The sequence below is a fragment of the Dicentrarchus labrax genome, unplaced genomic scaffold (assembly GCF_905237075.1).
Source record: "Dicentrarchus labrax unplaced genomic scaffold, dlabrax2021, whole genome shotgun sequence".
Classification (NCBI taxonomy): domain Eukaryota; kingdom Metazoa; phylum Chordata; class Actinopteri; family Moronidae; genus Dicentrarchus; species Dicentrarchus labrax.
The window spans coordinates 7331401-7351386 of NW_026136709.1; the positions used below are offsets into that span (position 1 = coordinate 7331401).

Here is a 19986-nt window from a genome sequence, read left to right on the forward strand (position 1 = left end):
GCTTAAATATTAATGAATGACAGGCATAAATCATTGAAAGAGTATTTTCTCTGCATCAGGCCACTTCCCCAACAAGGCCATGCCCTCCACAGGGGTCCTGCCATGGATCCAGGGAATCCTCTGTAATGCCAACAACCCTTGTTTTCAATACCCCACTCGTGGTGAATCTCCTGGCCTGGTGTCCAACTACAACAACTCCATGTAAGCATCACCCTGGGTTGGTAGATGGAGGTCATTTTAGGCCAGAGGTCTCAAATTCCTACAAAACATTTGATCTAATAAAGAAAATATATTTGAATGTCTTTAAATGTCTTTTTCTCAGCACCTCTTGAATAGTAAAATGACTTCTAAAAATTAACATTTCTTAAATGTTTTTAACTTCTAGAAATCAACATGTTCCCCATTTCTTTTGTTGTTTCCATCAGATGCATTGAAACTTCAAAAAGCAGGCCAATCTAGTGCTGAACATTTGCTTGAGCACTTGGCTTGGCAGAGAAATTATGTTCTATTTGTTTCTGTGTGTGCCTCTTTGTGCATTCAATCGTATGTGAATGAAACAAGACTAAATGTGGGTGATTGTTTATTGACCTCAATCCTCAGATTGGCTCGCTTCTACACAGATGCCCAGGACCTTCTTTTTAGTGACTCAGAGAATCTGCCATTTGGACGTCTCTGGAGGGAACTGAATGCCATGGGTAACTTTATGGACACCTTGCGCACCCATCCTGAACATGTCTCAGGTCAGTGCTCTAGCCTTTTATCAACATACTGGAAAAAACAATTGTCTGTAGAGGCAAACCCAAGGTCAATCAGGTTGTTCTGGTTAGTTAACGTACAACATGACAAATTTAGCATTGCAAGCTATTCTTAGTGTTCTGTGAACATACAAAGAGTTTGGTTCCAGTTTCACATGTAGCCATGTCACAGTCTATATCATATCTCACACATACATTTTCCCATCACTCTGTACTGGATTACATCACAAGGGTTTAAGAAAGGCCCATAATTTAATCTGTTTACTTTCACTACTGGCGTCTTGTTTATTTAGTGGGAAAGCAATTCACGTGTTCCCCATCCATGTTCCTCTCCCATGAGAGGACATAGAAACACTGATCCCATCTCAAGGGACACCATAAAAACAATTCCTTGTTCATGTCAACATATACGTTACATAGACATCTATACTGTATATACAGCATGTTTCAGCTGGCAAAATAACCTCTATGATGGGAGAGGAATGAGGCTGAGTGCATTTCAGCTTGTGAATATTACATCTGGTGGCTCTCTATGTAGATGGACTCACAGAGCTAACAGAGATATGGATCCACATTCCCAAGTTCCCATGAAACCCTGGAACGAAAATTGAATCACGTTGAAAACCAAGTTGTTTAAAATGACACATTGTGGTTGATCACGTTGAACAGAAAACAGCAATTGTTTGAGAGGATGTGTGCATTTATTTTACAAGACCCTTGATCAAGTGTATATGTGTATGTGTGTGTGCACGTGTCCCGTTAATGTGTGCATGCACCTGTGTCCATAGGTGTATATGACCCATACTTTCACAGCTCAAATGAAAGGATTGCTGTCCAGTGGTAGCACCTTGGATATTGAATATTATTTTTTGGAAATACATTTATTCACTTTCTGGTGCAGTTAGATGATACCATTGATACCCACTCTCAGTATGTTATCAGTCTGTTAAAGCTTTGAAGTTACAGCCAGAAACAGTTTAGCTTAATTTACTATAAAGACTGGAAGCGGGGCAGAAAGCTAGCTTGGTGTGCCAAATGGTGACAAAATCAGGCTACCATCACCTCTAAAATTCTTAATGCTATATCTCGTTTGTCGAGTCCATACAAAAATTGTGTGTACGAATGACAATTTACCATTTATGTGGGGTTATATGCTGGCTATTTCTTGGCTAGGAGCAGCTGCCAGGCAACTAGTGGAGACTCATTTTCCAGTCTTTGTACTATGCTAAGCTAACTGGTTGCTAGCTATAGCTTCAAGAAGAGAAGTCATTTATAGTCATGCGTTGTCTTCATCATCCAGTTATTCATGTCCACCACCTATTCTAGTCACTTAAAAAAGTCCATATAATCTGGCTGCTGGTTATTTATTGTGCTTGCTCCAATGTACACGTTATCCTCGCTCTAGCATCATCTACTGCCTGAAATTAGATTTTTATGTGAGCATCTCTTTTGTGTGACTGTATATTTTATTTTGTGTGAGCCTTACCCAGCTATTTAACAGCCTGAGAACTTTTGTGTGCGTAACCTCACCACAAAAACAAGCAGTTACCATCAAGAGAGAGAGAGTATGATTTTGTCTTCTGTCACGTTGGTCTGTCAGATATCCAACTTTTTTCTCACCACCTCTTGTATAGAAACATGACTTCTAAAAATTTAAATTTCTTAAATTCTTTTGGCTTCTAGATATCAATATTTCCCCCATTTCCTCTCCAGTTCTTGCTTTTTGTGCCTATGTGGTTTCATTGGGTTCACGGGAACTTCAGAAGGCAGTGCAATCTAGTGCAACATTTGCTTGAGCGCTTGGCAGAGAGAAACTTTGTTCATGCACAGACAAGTCACAGGAAACAATGAGAGAGTACAGAGGTGGAGTATCGTCATACTATGTTCTTATCAATTCAATGCAACAGATTTGTCACAACTTGCCCAAAATATGTGGCACTAAATATCCAGATTTTTACAACTTGACCTAACTCAAAAGGGAGTTTAATAAATGTGTGTTGGTAGACTGTGGTGGTGATTGTGCTGGTCTCCTGTCGTTCTAACTGGAGCAGTGACACACAGTTGTTGTTATTCACATGAATTGCTTCTGTCTCAATATGCAGGTCGAGGAGTAAAGGTGGAGACTATCCTGAAGGATGATGAGATACTGACATCATACCTGCTGAGAGATGTACCTTTGACAGAGTCTGTGGTGAATCATCTCGTCAATGCTCAGATCAGGCCTGAACAGGTACACAGGCACACAAACACACCTAAAAGATAGGGTTGAATAGATAAGGATACAATGTGTAGCAAAATTTGTGTAGTGTCAGAAACACAACCAATGCAGACAAGACTTTAAAGACCATAACCCATAATTGTATCTTTCTCACCACATTGAACATATCAACAACTATTTAAAAGTATTCTACAAATAAAAAATATTTTCCTCTGAAGTATTTCTGGGAACATCTACTTAATGTTTGTGTTTGAGGATTTGACTGTGGTGTGGTACAATGGTATCAATAATTCTGGATGAATAACAGCTGGAAGAAATTTCCCTTTGGCAATCTACACACAGCAAAACACATTGCACACACACACTTTCATGCATGTCGCCCTATCCAGACACATGTAGCCAGCTTTAAGTCCCCTGACATGTTCCTGTGGTTTCTAGCATTCACTGAATCACTGCTTGCACCTGTGTGCTTCATCATCAGACAGGTATATACTGTAACCCTGATAATGGAGTCATTGGATGCCATCACTGTGGTTGGTCTGGCTGTTTGAGTTTTCCTTGCATGTAATCCTTAAAAGTGATGTGAAGTACAAATGAGTCATGGCATTTTCCTGTAAGGGGGTAAAGATGGTGTATATAGCAGTTGTTCACATCTGTGCTGAATGATGCAACTTTATCCTGCCTAATTTTCATTCGTTCATCAATCCCACTTTAGTCTTTTCATTCTCAGGGCCTATCCCAGCATGCATTGAGCAAGAAGATATAAGCTAGAGTCAATATATTGACATCACATATATACATATATACATTCACACCTATAGATACACATTAAAATAACCTGTTAATCTAAGAGCCAGCTGGTAGAATACATGCACATTATGTATCATGGTATTATAAAGGAAACAAACACAAAACATATGGTATATTTTGAACTTTGAAGTTGGAGTGCTTTGGAAACTTACATTCAGTTTTTACCTCTTTCATTTTGGAAGTAAATTTAATCAGGAAATGGAAAATAGTAACATGTGAAGTTCAATAAAGGACATGACAGCGCAATGATATCAGTATCTATTAGCTTAAGCCCTTGTTTAAAACAAACCAACTAACTTACGTACATCTCCTGTCCACTTGCATTTTTTCCAGTTTGCCTTTGGGGTTCCAGCCTTGCATTTAAAGGACATTGCCTGCAGCCTTAACCTGCTGGAGCGATTCCTCATCTTCCCAAGCCGCCGAGGGCTCTATGCTGTCCGCAATGCCATGTGCATCCTTACCCCACAACGTCTGCAGATCATTGAGGACAAATTGTATGCCAACGTCGACTTTTTCAAGCTCTTCCGGCTGGTCAGTGTTGGCTAGGATTTAGAGGGTTTATATGGGTGTTAGTAGTGTAGGATTTAAAGGCTGGAAAATTCTGATCTTGTCAAATGTATATAAACAATGATTTTATATAGCAATTTCTAAAACAATTTTAGATAATTAATACCTTCAATAGTGAACCCCAGTAGGTCATGAATATGTGTCAAAGCTTATTGCTAAAAGCTGCAGCCTATTATTTACTGATTTAAAATGTTCACTTACTTAAACATACTACAAAGAGTTTTTAACTAGTTATGAAATAAATGTAATACTGATGCCTCAAACAAGTCCATCTGTATGGTTATTCTTAGTGCCTGCCACAAGGTCTGATTTTAAGATTCCCCTTAAAATCAGACAAAACACCTTTGGCCACAGGGGCCAGAATCTGCACAAGTACCTTGTAGCAGCTTTTTCTCTGAAAAATATCTGTACACTCAAACAGCCATTCTGACATATTTAGATTGGGAGCCTTTCCTCCACATGTGCAGTGACAGTAAGAGTTTTTACCAAGTCACCCACTGTGGTTTGACAGAATAAAGCTTATAGAATGTGAGTGAGACATAATTTGGCAGAGTTCTGCTTATTGTTTATGAATAGGAATGGCCAGTATAGAGCTGTGAGTCCTATTTGGGATGTAGCCATGCTTATTAGTTCATTCGCAGAGATCTTCGATGGCTATTCACAGTAGGCTGAGCCAAATGCTGGCTAAAGATTTAGGTTAATCTGGCATAAGGCAACATAGTATTTGGCAGGATATGACATCTGCAAAATGGTTGTCAAGCAGTGTCATGTAAGCATTAACTTTTAATGACAGGGTGTGTTTGATTAATGCATTAATCTGGTTAGTAAGTAAGGTAAGTTCATTTATTAAGAGATTTTGTGTTTTAAATGATGAACATAATATTTTCATGGTCTACATTTTACAGCCATGTTTATTATACTCGGTATAAATTACAAATTACGAAAAACACACTATTTTAAAGAGGTATATGCACCATTTTAGAGTCATCGTCATTTTATGATATCCCTCATTGCATCATCACACAGCTTCAGGAAGATCTCATATTTTATATATTCAGTGTATCAGCTCCTGGTTGCACCTTACGTCTGACTTCACATCAGCAGTTTATGCTCAAAAATCTGGATTGAAACTGAACAAGCTCACACAGGCCTATCATACATGCAGTGGATAAACAGATGCTAGTATTTTTATAAGGGCTCTGACTCACTGGAGGGACAACTATTTCTCTGGGAAATGCAAGTTGGCTTTGTGTCTAAAGTAAATAAAGTCCATATTATACTGGTAATACTATTACATCATTATCCAGGCAAGAACTCTGCATTACAAGAAGGCAAATGTGTAATTAGTTGTAAACAGATACATTTCATGTGACAGTCTTTATAAAAGGCTGAAATAGTTGAAATATAAATATCACCCTGTATTAACTTGTTGTACAGTGTCATATATATAAAAAGTATTTATAATATGGTAATATAATTATATACATATACAATTTACTGTAATGAACTGGTAAAAAGACTATATCTATAACTAATAATAACTCCTGGTGTTAAAAACTGACATATTGTGCAAGTTTAGATTAAATCTTAAATTATTTACTGTCTGAGTAACTCAATACTTTCTAAATACAGCAAACAAAATCAAGATGAAAACATACAAACATACAAAATTACCTCCAAAAATGAAAGATCACTTAGTTGAAGAAAGCTTGGAAAATCTTTTTACATTTTAAGCAGGGCCATATTTATCTGCAAGAGACTCAATTAGCGGCAGCTCTGCCAATGTACTTCAAATAGGTACAGTAGGGATGTGGGCAACTTGTGAAACAGCCCGATAGCTAAGCTTCCTCTGTCTGTAATTAGCTTAGTGAAGAGACACTCCTCTCTTTAGTAATCACAAGGCACTGAGAGGAACCATGGTCCACACTGAGACAGACGACAACAGTGGCTGCCCTCTGCTTTAACCTCATCCAGGCACAATCACATGAGCCTGGGCCAAGTGTGCAGTGTTGTCAGTCAGTCTTTGCTTGTGCATCACTTTCTACTGCACTTTATAAATGACTTGAATCCTTGAATTCCTTCTCCATGGGTGCACAAACTCCTTTGCATCAGTGGAGGTAAAGTAGTGAGCACAGTGACCACACTAATAGAAGCCTACATGGTGAGATGATATCCGAAGGACAATCGAGGTTTGGAAAAACATGTAAATAGATACAGTACAGTATTAAAAGATTTTGAATGAGCACAGAGAAACTTTCCACATTCAGCAGATGAATGTAGAAACATCCTTCTAGTGTCAAAATATATATGTATCATATTTTTGAGTGGAGGGGGACTTTAAGTATTGTTTGTTTTATCTGTACAGATGCTGGATTGAGCAGCAAACTCTTGAGGAAGTTTTGTCCAATAGGTAATGTCTAATCTGAGCTGACTTCTCTCTGATAGGCTGGATCTATATATGTAATAGGGAAGGATGTCTCCTCTGGCGGTCCTGTCTCTTGGCTTCGTGCTGTTTCCTGGACATTTAGCCTATTGTGTTGTGAGCTGACTGGAGGATCTCTGGGCAAACCAACAGATCCTCAAGAGAAAGCAGTAGCCAGCAGACATAGTAGAAACATATAACATGTTAATGAAGACACTTTAGGGTATTTGTCTCTGGTCCATGAAAACAAGTTTATTTAAAAATCTGTTTATCATGAAAGTGTTTTGACATAATAATCTTGAGATATTTGAATGACATTTGAGATAAAATAAACAAGACCATCGCTTAGATGATAAGATAACTGCACTACATTGAAGGGTGGAAGTGGAAATTGGATAGAAATCTTTTTGAATTGCTTTACAGCACAACACTGTGTCCGATTACTTTTAACTTGATATCATGCTACCCGGTCAGACTGGCTGTTATCATGGGCTGGTATCAGCTCTTATCTTTCTTGCTCTTCAAACCAAACAAATTTGATGCCAGGGATGGGGGGACATGAGTAACATCCTCTGTGTCGGGAAGAAACTTGCTTTATTGTTGATCTTAAAAAGAATTGTGACAGTTTGGTGGTTAAATGTTTGCACCTTATAAAAGTGGTAAATGTTAGTATTTATATTTAAAGAATGCATTTGTGTTTTTCTTCAGCTCCCTCGTGTGCTGGACAATTACTCTGATGGCATTAACATTCACTTCTGGGTACGGGTCGTCTCTGACGCCACTGACAAACTGCGCGAGGTAAGACATGGTTCATGCAGCCCCAGTCTAGCTCCATTCAAAAGTTCACTGCCTGCTAATTTTAGCTGTCAGGAAACAGTTGCTTCCTCTTGCCTGAGTTTCTACGCAAACACAGACAGTAGGGGGATATCATTTAGTGCGTATGAGGAAGGCTAAATCCAGAACAGGCCTCTTTAGCCTCAAAAACAGATACATCATTAGTATGTGACCATCCCAATGGAAACAACACTGAGGCTGCAAGAACAGGTGAAGCTTCCAGACATGGAAAAGGTTAAACACCCGTGGTGATTGAATGATCTGTTTGTGTTTGTCTCTCTCTCACTGAGAAAGTCCATGCGCATTCTTATTCTTTTGCTTGGATTACCGTCATCAGTGTAACCTTTTTTCACCTGTGTGAAATTTCTCATTGCTTGCCTAAGCCAGTGATAGCTTGGCCACTGCTAGATGAGTTATATGCAATGGATAAGGTTCAGTGTCTATTGCACTTTTGATTTATGTTACCCTGCAGTATAAGATTTTGTATTTGCGCATATATAGCCATGTCATTTGTAATGTACCTGTATTTTAAAAATTCATTCTATGTGAGTGTGTGGACATACTTTTTTGTTTGTTGTGGATGTTTCCATGGCATATTTAGTTTAGCTAACAGGCCAACATCCTGCCGGACTCTGTCTCAACGATAGACAGTCTGTCCTTGAGACACATGACGTGATGAGTCATTCCTGGCCTTTTATATCAAAGGTGGGAGATACAGAAAAGATTCCAAATATCCTTTGGAAAACTGAAAAAAACTGAAAAGTGTGTGACCAAACAAGGCCCAAAAAAAATACTGCCAAAATGTAAGCTTTAGCTAAAAAAATGCTTTATTTTCAACTTTTTGACAATGTATTTCTCAGTGGGGTGTATTTATGATTTAGCTTCAGGATTTTCTCAAGGAACACTTCATCCTTCAATGTTTCTGAAAAATACAAAATCCAGTTATTTCACGGGACAGTGACAGTAGGTAGGTTGCCTGTCTCTGACAGTCTACCAAAAGGCTTTAGGTATGTTTTGACTGTATTTCTCAAGTTGAATAAACAGAGTGACATTTTAACTGGGAGAGATTTATGCCCATCCAGGTCTTGGTGCTCAGTTGCAGTGTCTAAGACAAAATGAAAAAGACCAAAAGAACTCCTCATCCAATCGTTGATTAATATTACTAAATCTTTATCTTTAATATAAAAGAACAGTTATGCTATATATCACTGTTTAATTTAAAACCTAACTCTTCTCTGTTTTTATTTAAGCTCTGTTTTCCTGTCTTATCTCTCCACAGCTGCACCAGAGGAATAGTTCCAGGGAGCTTCTCCAGGTCATGACTCCTCTCTTCCAGAACAATCCGTCCTTCAGGCAGGTGATGGCCGCTGCCTCCAGCCTGGTATGTGGCTACACTGAGGGCGCTTTCTCCAGAGTCACCTCCTTTAACTGGTACGAGGACAATAACTACAAAGCCTTCCTGGGCATCAGCAGCGGCAGGGCACGGGGCCACTACACATATGACAACAGCACCAGTGAGTAGACATTATTATAGGTATCATTATTAGTCTTAAGCTTTCAGTTTTACTTTAAAACTAAAGGTCTTGTCCTTGAGACTGGAACAATTCCTCTGTCCTCTATTGGAGTAACCCTACTCTAATTTGGGTTAAATATAGTGGCTCTCCTGTTCTAGTACAATAGACTCACAAGGTTTGTATACTATCACTTTAATGACCTTGGACAAGAACGATATGATTTCAGTCTTGCTTGTTTGTTAGTCTGCAAAATGCTGTATCTTAAAACCAAAAAAATTTTTATGTAATTTGGTGGAAACAAAAAATCAAAGAAAGGGTGCACATCTGAACTGAGTAGAATCACCATGAGCCCATTTCTCAAACCTGTTATGGCTCATACATTCTGGCCCCTGAAATGTGTCATATAGGCGCTTTTATTTCCTTTTTTGGATGAAGAAGATTCAAAGAAGAACTCATGTTAAATTAAAAATAATGTTATTTTCTATATGTGCCCTCAAAAAGCCATCTCATAGTTTTCATTTGTTTTGGTGAAATAGTCAGTAACAATCTATAACAAAATCCTATTCTACATAGAAAAATAAAAAAATAAATAACATAATTGGATAATAACAATGATCCATAATAATGATCCAATTAAATTAATTATGAATTACATAGAAACAATGTATCCATTTGCCATATTCTCTTTCAATATCAATGACTGTATCAAGTATATAACACCTAATCTTACCCTGCAGCTCCTTTCTGCAATGATCTGATGAAAGAACTGGAGTCCAACCCTGTCACCAGGATTGTGTGGAACTCTGTCAAACCCATGCTGATGGGTCAGATCCTCTACGCCCCTGACTCGCCGGCTGTCAGGCAGATCATACGAAATGTAAGCAGCATCGGTGAATGCATTTATCCAAAGCATGGTGCATGGTTTAATACACAATCGTGCAACATAAAATTTCTATTAGACAAGATGTGAGGCATTTTATGTTTTGGGGGTTGTTTTGAATAAGTAGCATGCAAACTGGGTAGTTTGCAGGATCGAGGATCAAGTTAGCATCTCTGGAAATACTATTATGGAGAGATAATGAGAAATGTATGAAAAGGAAAAAGATGCTTAGATGCTTTCTGTTACTCCATGACATCCATATCTTTGGCACAAGCAGGCCCACTCCAGTGAACAATGCGTTTCCCCCAAAAGGGGATCGACTTTCCTCATGTCATGTCCAGCCCTTTGTATCTAGATGTAGATACGTGTTGGTCAAAGCCCCTCAGGGGGGCAGCAGTCATGGATGGCTTGCTTGCAATGGAAGAACACAAGCCGATCGGCTGTGGTGACTACCACACAGTCTACTGGCGCCATGGCTTTTTCAGTGTTATGTAAGCAGTACGAGTCTGCCCTTAAAGACTTGTGATCACACACACACACACACACAAAGAGACACACACTTGTGTTTCCTCTTTCCTGACCTTTAATGCCCTCGTTGTTTCCCTCTTCCCTCAGCTCGGAATCTTAATTACACTTAGAAAGTAATGACTAAGGGGTTAACCCGTGACTTTACAAGACCAAAAACATGGCCTCTACAGGCTCTTTCTTTTCTTCCTCCTAACTCCATCATGCATCAGTTCATTTCATAAGGAACTCCAAGAGAAGCACCATCAATTGAAAAATGTTTTGTCACACTTGAGTGTGACTGCACTTGTGTAATGATGAAGTCAGATCTTATCTGCATTCTGCCCTCACTGTTCTTTTACTTGGTTGCTCTCGACAAACACTGGAGGGACAAAGTCACCTTAAAGTACACACAGGACATATCATTCAGATTTGCATATCAGCATCAAGCTTGATATATCTTCATAGTTCAGTGGGATACATTGAACATTTTCAGAACTAAAACCAGAGTAAATTATGCAATACAAAGGCAACTTCAGCATACTGTGGTATTGATTTAAAAGTTGTATTTTTAAACCCTTTTTATACTGCTTGACAAATATAGCTGTATAGGTGCAAGGCCTCTTACATAAAAGGAGCAACAGGAAGTTGGAACTAGTCAATGGCAATTGGCGATCAGGTTTAATCACAGATTATCCATTTATAATACTGCATTGGCCTTGTATTCATTTAATATGCTTGGCTTCACTGTGCTGATGACCGCAACAAACTTCTTAACTGTGGAATATACATTAAGTAGCCTATAGGCATTTAGCTCAACAGACACCAGAAAAACAGAAGTCAGGCATTGCAGATAGGCACCAGCTTGTGATGGTGTTGGACTCCTAAGCGAGCTACTCGATATGTTTGTTACCCTTTTGTATAGAGGCAATGATGCATCTGAGTAGTGTGTGTCATGGCACCGCAAGTGTGTTATTGAGTTTAATAGATAACGCTTGTGGAAAAGTGCTCACTTTGTTGCAACATATGTAGGTAGGTGCTAAGTAAGGCCCAAAATACCCCACATCTTGGTCAGTTACAAGATTCCTTCACTGCCCCCTTGAAGAAATCACCTTAAGGAAACCCCCAGTCCTCCTCCTGCTATTTTAAACTGCCCCGGGGAATGAGGAAGCGCTCACTTGTGGGAACCTGACTGGGATTCACTGGGCAGGCTGAATGCATTCGGCCAGTTGTCACCAACGGCCTCCATTGTCACCCCGGCTCCATTGTCCCCATTGTCACCCAAAATCAGACACACACAAGAGGAAGGCGTTTAATTGGGTGTACTCTTGAGCGCTTTCATCCCCCACTGCACATGACTGAATACTGAAATAGCCAGCCTTTGGTATTTGCCACACAAAGCACTGTACCCACACACATCCAGGGTTTCAACGATAAGCGTGCAGTAAATATTTGACGATTTGGCACAGAGTGCGTTTGTTGCACAGTTGCTGGTTATCTGAACAGGCCCGCGGGAATTCTTTGTGTGAGAATGTGTGTGTTGTCTTTGCAAAGCCTGTTTTCACAGGGAGTTTAATGTGGGAATGGTATGTAGCAGGAGATTAGGAGTACTGTGACAATGTGTGTGTTTGAGTTTCTGAACGTTGTGTACACATGTGCACGTGTTTACATTTGTACATTTGTAGTTTTCCCCATGTTAATTTCTTCTATACATGTCTGCAAAATTTGTTTGTATTTGCATGTGTACCTATGTTTCTGAATGTTATGCACGCATAGGCATTTGTGAGAATATTTGTGTGTGTTTATTTTTGATAATCATTTCCTGTCCTTCCAATCTTGACCTACCAACCACTCACACACATACACATGCACACACACATTTCCATCTCTCTTGTAGGCAAACACTACATTTGAGGAGCTGGAGAGGCTGAGGACGATGGGGAAGGCCTGGGAGGAAGTGGCACCTCAGATCTGGGCTTTTTTCCAAGACGGAGTTCAAGTCAGGATGATCCGGGTAGGACAATAATTTAGCGTGACTGAATCGTTAAGTCTAGGCAGTACACCAGTACGCCATAAGTAATGAGGACACGTATAAAGTTAGTGCAGCAAATCGTGTTCATGGTAGCGAATCCTTTAACATGCAGCCAAATATTGGAAAAATCAATGAGCAAAACACAAGTCTGCATTCAAGATCACTGCATTTAAACTAAACTAACAGCTGACTTAACTTCAATTGTGGTTTAAAGTTACATCCACATGCCAGCCCTGCTGTGCCTAATACAGCAGATATGATCAGGATCTACCTTTGTGTTGCCATTCAGCTGACATCCAATGCCAAACAATTGTCCCTTTGAATGAGATGATTAATGATGTTGTTATTTTATCCTGATCTTTTTGTCACTGATAATTTTTTGCTGAGGTCTCAGGAGTTTCCTGCTTGAATATAGAACCTAATCTTTCCAAAATATGCCAACTCTTTCCCTTTTTCATCTATCTCCCTCTCTTCTCCTCTCTTCCCCTCTTATTTTCTCTTTTCTGCTTTGTTTGCTTACCTCTTCTCTTACCTCTTCTTCCCCATCATGTCATATTTGCCATCAATTTGTGTTTTATTTATTATCATCAGTTACACTTCTCAACTTCCTTTCTTCTGCTAGCCCTTTTCTGTCAAAAACAAATCTAATGACATTGTTATTGCCTTAATTAAGTTGATGTCTGCTGCCTATCCTTTTCTTTCCTTTTTCCTCTGGGCTTGCTTGTAAAATGTTTACTGTGTTCCTATTGGTGACTTAGCAACAAGTTCCATAGAAAAAAAGGGATTGCTCTTAACTGAAAAGACATCAGGTTAAATAAAGCTTATTCCCTTATTTCCTTTTGTTTCAGGACACCATCCGCAATCCAGCGGTGATGGATTTCATTGACAGGACTCTAGAGGAGGCGCCGTTCTCCTCCAAACACATCCTCAATTTCCTGCACAACGGCCCACCGGAGGACCGTCCAGCCGACATGCCTGATTTTGACTGGCGAGACATCTTCAACCTCACTGACCGGGTCATTCGGATGCTCAACCAATATGGGGATGTGAGTGGGAATTACTAAAAGATGATTGTCCGTTTAGCATTTCTTTTATCTTGTAGTAGGCAAAAATACCTGCCTCTCAAAAATGTGAGAAAATGTGTATCAGCATGCAGAATTGTACTGACTAGTCAAAGGGAGCTCTACATTTCCAGATGAGTGAGGAATGTTTTTGCTTTTTTACCCTTTCTCCCATTGGACATTGACAGTAAGAAAGTGGACTGTTTTTCCACATTTCACATCACCTGAGAGGCCAAGTCTTAGGACAGGCCTATTCATAAAATAATCCAATTAAGCACAGGTCTTGGCACTTGTTGATTTCAATTCCCTGGTTGCCTAACAACTATGTGCTCAGTACCACTCTTGATGTGATGTGACCATTTAGATAAGCTGTCTTTGGGCTCTGCAATTTGTCCCCCCATCCAGAAACATGGCAGTCTACCCAGGTGGGCGAGAGCCAGAGCAACAAACTAGCTGTCGAGTCTCTTTTGTTTACTGCTGATGGAGTGGAGGGTAAAAAAAACAACAAAATAGCATCACAAACATTCTCTTGTGAGGGCCCTCCACATTTAGTGAACCAATGCATTTGAAACAAAGTTAAAATCACGCCTTTCCCTGTGGAGGCTAATCGAGATGAGAGGCCTATCACGCTGGGGGGTGACACGGGGGGCACCTGGGGGTATGGCTGGGTGGATGGTTGGTGCTCTATGTTTTTGTCCAAGTTGAAGCTTACAGCACTTGAGTGTGACAGGGAGAGTGGGAACGATTGAGGTCGATTAGATACAGCTGTCACTCCATCCACCATCCTTTATAAAGCGACAACAATGACCGTGGGCTTGATGGCTGGTTGGCTGCACGTTGGTGGCATGCATGCATATCACACCAAACAGTGGAGCTGCAGTGTTAGTAGGTGAATGTAAATTAAAGGATGGTCTTTGAGATTTGTATAATTAGTTGGGCATGTTTAGTGTACATTGTGTCTGTAAATGCATGTATGCATGTATTCTGAATGAATGCACGTCTGTGTTTGCACTGCAAATTGTGTGTATGTGTGTTTTGGGTTTGAGGGGTATCAGTGCATGGGATCTCAGGGGTAAATTGTTGTTTTGGAGTGTTTCCTTTTGGATCAAGGCCCTCCCTATTTGCATTAGCCTACAGTGAAGGGCTATATCAGACACACTTTGCAGGGAAGAGACAACCACTCCTGAGGTGTCATTACTAACGTGGGTGTCGAGTGTGGATCATAGTGACTCGAGCCAACACGGGCAACTCTGGGATTTTAACCTTTTTTACCATGCTAGCGTCATGGATCTAGGAATTGCAATGTTGCTCTGATGTTCGCTCCCCCACTTTTCCCCACAAATATCTCAACAACTACAGGATGGATTACCATGAAAGCTTGTGCAGATGTTCATGGTCCACAGAGGATGAATCTATGATGACTTTGTGATCTCATGACTTTTCTTCTAGCCCCATCACCAGTTCAAAATTGAAATGTATCCAATACTCTATTACGTGACATACATACCTGCAAAACAAATGACATTCAGCCCCAGCTGTTTTTAGTCCCACTTAGCAATTGTTAGCATTAGCTAATACACTACATAAAATGGTGAATATGGCAAAAAAATGACACCTGCTTAACATTAGTATATTAGCATTTCAGTTGTCAGTATGTTAGCATGCTGATGTTAGCATTTGGCTCAAAACACTGCTGTACCTAAGTGTAGCCTCACAGAGCCTCTGGCAAAGCTTTTCTTGTTTAAAAGAATACAATAAATAAAATACAATTCTTATTGGCCACTGAAGGAATTTTGAGTTTTTTTCTGAGTAAAGCTAAGAAACTTGTTTCACCTGTAATCATATTAGTTTACACTTAATGCTGTATTTTTAAATGTCAGATTAATCTGCAATAGGTTTGACTTATCCAGGTTAGAACTGGGCTTTTGATTGATTGATTGTTCACCTCTATGACTACAATTATGTAATTAAGTAAATAATACTCAAGTAATGCTGGCAGTGACCTAGCAGTAAACATATTTTTGTGGTTAAATCCAATCCGCCCGGGGTTTACCCCCGTCTAACACCTGTCTATTTATATGGCCATCTCTCTCTTGTTCACTCTCCCTTACCCAGTGTGTGATCCTGGATAAGTTTGTGGCTGTGCCTGACGAGGACACCATCACTCATCGTGCCTTGGAACTGATGGAGGATGGCAAATTCTGGGCGGGCCTTGTCTTTGTAAATATGCACCCTTGGACCACCAATGTCCCACCTCATGTTAAGTTCAAGATCCGCATGGATATTGATGCAGTTGAGCGCACCAATAAGGTCAAAGACAGGTTAGAATCAATGTTGAATGGTAATGATGGGTTTAGTATAATTATGATAATCTGAAAGACTAAACATGTTTGTATTGCTCAGGTATTGGGACCCTGGCCCCAGAGCTGATCCTATGGATGACCTCCGTTATGTTTGGGGCGGCTTTGCTTACCTCCAGGACATAATAGAGCATGGGATCATCAAGACTCACACTGGAAAGGAGTGGCCACTGGGTGTTTACCTACAGCAGATGCCCTACCCTTGTTATGTGGATGATCTGTGAGTGGAAAGCATGATAATCTAATATCTTCAAACAAAGTTCACTCTCAATTAACAGCAATAGAAGAATTGTTGACCTTCTTTTAGCTTTTGATTTTGAAGGTACAGTCATCATTTAGCAGTACTTAGTTAACTACTTTGTTTGGTAGTGAACCTGACAGACTGTGTTTATCCCACAATTCCACAATCCCTCTCCTCCATCTTATTTCTCTCTTCTTTGTCCAGCTTCATGCTGACACTGAACCGATGTTTCCCCATCTTCATGGTACTGGCCTGGGTCTACTCTGTGTCCATGATAGTCAAGAGTATTGTCCTGGAGAAGGAACTCCGCCTGAAGGAGACCCTGAAGGCCACAGGGGTCACCAACGGTGTCATCTGGTCCACCTGGTTTATTGACAGCTTCCTCATGATGGGCACTAGCACTGCTCTGCTCACTGCCATCATTATGGTGAGGCAGGATTTATCTTCATTCCTTTGTCATCTTATTTGTCCTTTACAAGCACTTTTGACAAAGACAATGTTTGACCTGATATCACACTGGATGGAGTTTGTGGAGTGCATGTTGTCTTTCCTCTACTATTTTTCCAGCACATTTAAGATTACCTTAATTCTAGCTTCCATTTTTACTTTTACATTTTAGACTGCAATCCAGCTGTTGCCAGACACTTCAAATCTACCTGTGAAGCTAATGAGTATTTTTAATGATTCATTCAGTGTGTCTCTGATGTCAAGATATGACAGTTTTACTGTGAATCATTACCAGATCGTTTTCCTCAAAATAATGAATTGATAATGGTGGCTCACTGGTTACTGCACTCACTGCATACTTAGAAATCATTAATGAAAGAACTGTGAATACCATGACATCATGGGAATTATGTCAAGACATTGCAGGAATGGGCTGGTCAATGATTAACTGTTGTACCTTGGAACAAGTCAGCTCTTGTAGTCAGCTGTGACTCAGCTGACATATTATAGTAAGATGGTCTGTTGTGACCTCTAGTGGATCATTTGTGTAAAGTAATGTTTTTTTTTTCGCATTTACTTTTAGTTTTTAATAAAACTGTGTCTTGCCCTGCCAAATTATATTAGGGAAACATTTATATAAACGTCTCCTTTTCCTCTATCCACAGTATATATGTTTGGTATTCCTATGCAGATTCAGTGCGTTGCAACTAAAAACACCACCCTGTATGTTTCTTTCTGTCTCTGGCCTATAGGGAGGAAGGGTGCTGAACTACAGCAACGCTGTCATCCTCTTCCTCTTTTTGCTCACCTTCACTACGGCTACCATCATGCAGTGCTTCCTCCTCAGTGTCTTCTTCAACCAGGCCAACCTGGCAGCGGCCTGCTGCGGCATCATTTACTTCACCCTCTACCTCCCGCACATCTTCTGCTTTGCCTGGCAAGACCGCATCACCAAGGACATGAAGATCCTGGGGGTGGGTGTCACATCTCAGCATCCCTTTAACACGGGTGCATGCTTCAACTGAAAACATGCTAGTTGTTCCATAATTGTATGAAGTATTATATAGTATTGTAGAAGTATCATAACTATGCCTAACTAAACTGATCTGAACTGAACTGATGTTACCACTGCCTCTTCCTTAGAGTCTGCTGTCCCAAGTGGCTTTTGGCTTCGGGACGGAGTACCTGTCACGGTATGAAGAGCAGGGCCAGGGTCTGCAGTGGGACAACATCCAAACAAGCCCTTTGGAGGGGGACGAGTTCTCCTTCCTCACCTCCATTTGCATGATGGGCCTAGACACTATACTGTATGCTGTGCTGGCATGGTACCTCGACAATGTCTTTCCTGGTCAGTGCATAAGAGAGAAATAAAGGCTTTCAGGCCTTTGCTTAACTTTTACTGTTAAAACACATACTATTTAGATTTATTTACATATTTACCGTAGCTCATGTGTTATATACTGTATGTATGTGTATATTTTTTCCATCACAGGACAGTATGGAATTAGTCGACCATTTTACTTCCCCTTCCTGCCCTGTTATTGGCTCAACAGTGTGGCTCCAGCTTCAGGTAGACTTACTTACTTAACATTTTCCCTATTTACTTACTGTGCATTAAAAAAATCTCTTTTTCTCAAATAAAGAGGACCTAAACTACTAAGCATTTTATCGATCTTAGCCTGTAAGTTGGTTTTAAAATCCTTTTTTTTCCTACAAAGATTTGGATAAAAAAGGCTTTGATAACCTGGCAAACAAAGAGCAAGGAGAGCAGCAGAACAAAGAGGAGGAGGAAAACCAAGACCAGGAGAAACCCAAGACTCTGGACGAGACAGCCTCGTGTGAACACCACGATCAGCGTGAGAGGCTGGAGAAGGGGAGCCAGGATGAGGCAGAGGAGAACCAGGAGAAAGACGGTACAGGCATAACTCTTTCATCAGATTGTAAGGAAGTACAGAACTGGTTTCCTTATATAGAGATATGTAATTTGATAAATTCATAACCAGAACAACTTTTACACTGTAACTTCCTGGAAGACACAGTTCTATCATGATGTAATTATTATATAATACAGCTTTTGATTGATGATTTATCAACATCTCTGCATCTGTCTGATATCTGAAGAACAAATTACAGCATAATCCCACATATAAATAATTCCACATCTTATTAATTATGTTGGTGTAATATTTATCCAAGCAAACACTTCTTCTTCTTCTTTTTCCACATCTCCATTCAGGATGGAGGCTATCTCTCTATTTGCTCTCACTTTCCCTCTCTGACAATTAGATGAATTGTGTGGGAACTCAATGCCCTTGTGTGTGTTTGCACTTGCTGGCATTTGTGAACACACACACTGCTAGCTGCTCACTTTCATGCTTAGTTAATAAGTGATGGAAACTGTTTTCTTTACACCTCATGGCATTCCAATCCCCTGACCTCATATTTTTAAATACTCAAACAGTCCAGAAGCAGTATTCGGTGTGGTTGTCTTTGCTGTATGCAGGTCAGCCATTCTTTGAAGCAGAGCCAGCTGATCTGGTGAAAGGTGTTTGTATCCAGGACCTGGTCAAGGTGTTTGGCGGTAGCCCCAGACCAGCTGTGGATGGCCTTAGCATCAGCTTTTATGAGAGCCAGATTACTGCCTTTCTGGGCCAGAATGGGGCAGGGAAGACCACCACAATGTATGTCACACACATGCTGCACACAACAACCATATGCTGAGCGCTTAACATGTTGAATATAGTCTTAAATTCATTTTTTTGCAGTGTCAACATGTAGCTGCAGGACACCATGTTTCACTCCACTTATTTCTCGCTCTTTGTATCTTTTCTTCGAGGTCCATCTTGACTGGTATGTTCCCTCCCACGTCAGGGACGGCCACCATCTACGGCAAGGACATCCGCACAGACATGGACACCATCCGTCTGTCTCTGGGAATGTGTCCTCAACACAACATTCTCTTTCAACAGTGTGTAACTCTCCACACACAGTGTTTATCATAATTAAGTAGTGTTGTTTCATTATATATACTACCACTATACCACCATATATATGTGATAAAAACAAACAAACGGACAAACAAAAACATTACATACAATTTTATACAGTAGCTGTAACTGGATTATTGCCTCCCCTTCCTTTTGTTGTTCCCTATCAGTATGACTGTTGCAGAGCATATTCTCTTCTACTCGCTGCTGAAAGGCCGTCCAATAGCCGAGGCTGAGGAGGAGGTGGAGAACATGCTGCAGGATCTGGGTCTTCCCCACAAGAGAGACGAAATGACCCAGAACCTCTCAGGTCCGTCTGGATGCTTCTTTGTCCAAAAAAAGCCGCTGCATATG

At 40.2% G+C, this 19986-nt stretch overlaps 1 protein-coding gene across 3 annotated transcripts in view; it reads left to right on the top strand.

The window, feature by feature from the left end:
• abca4a (ATP-binding cassette, sub-family A (ABC1), member 4a) overlaps nucleotides 1–19986 on the top strand; it is a 34468-nt gene that overhangs the window by 1392 nt on the left and 13090 nt on the right. For all 3 annotated transcript variants that reach the window (XM_051411164.1, XM_051411166.1, XM_051411167.1), the window contains exons 4-22: nucleotides 60–201; nucleotides 601–740; nucleotides 2858–2985; nucleotides 4117–4314; nucleotides 7481–7570; nucleotides 8886–9120; nucleotides 9858–9997; nucleotides 12402–12518; nucleotides 13385–13582; nucleotides 15713–15918; nucleotides 16001–16177; nucleotides 16403–16625; nucleotides 17398–17619; nucleotides 17789–17993; nucleotides 18138–18215; nucleotides 18364–18558; nucleotides 19149–19326; nucleotides 19482–19613; nucleotides 19803–19942. In XM_051411164.1, coding sequence (XP_051267124.1) covers nucleotides 60–201; nucleotides 601–740; nucleotides 2858–2985; nucleotides 4117–4314; nucleotides 7481–7570; nucleotides 8886–9120; nucleotides 9858–9997; nucleotides 12402–12518; nucleotides 13385–13582; nucleotides 15713–15918; nucleotides 16001–16177; nucleotides 16403–16625; nucleotides 17398–17619; nucleotides 17789–17993; nucleotides 18138–18215; nucleotides 18364–18558; nucleotides 19149–19326; nucleotides 19482–19613; nucleotides 19803–19942 — 3144 coding nt within the window. The remainder of the gene's footprint in view (nucleotides 1–59; nucleotides 202–600; nucleotides 741–2857; nucleotides 2986–4116; nucleotides 4315–7480; nucleotides 7571–8885; nucleotides 9121–9857; nucleotides 9998–12401; nucleotides 12519–13384; nucleotides 13583–15712; nucleotides 15919–16000; nucleotides 16178–16402; nucleotides 16626–17397; nucleotides 17620–17788; nucleotides 17994–18137; nucleotides 18216–18363; nucleotides 18559–19148; nucleotides 19327–19481; nucleotides 19614–19802; nucleotides 19943–19986) is intronic.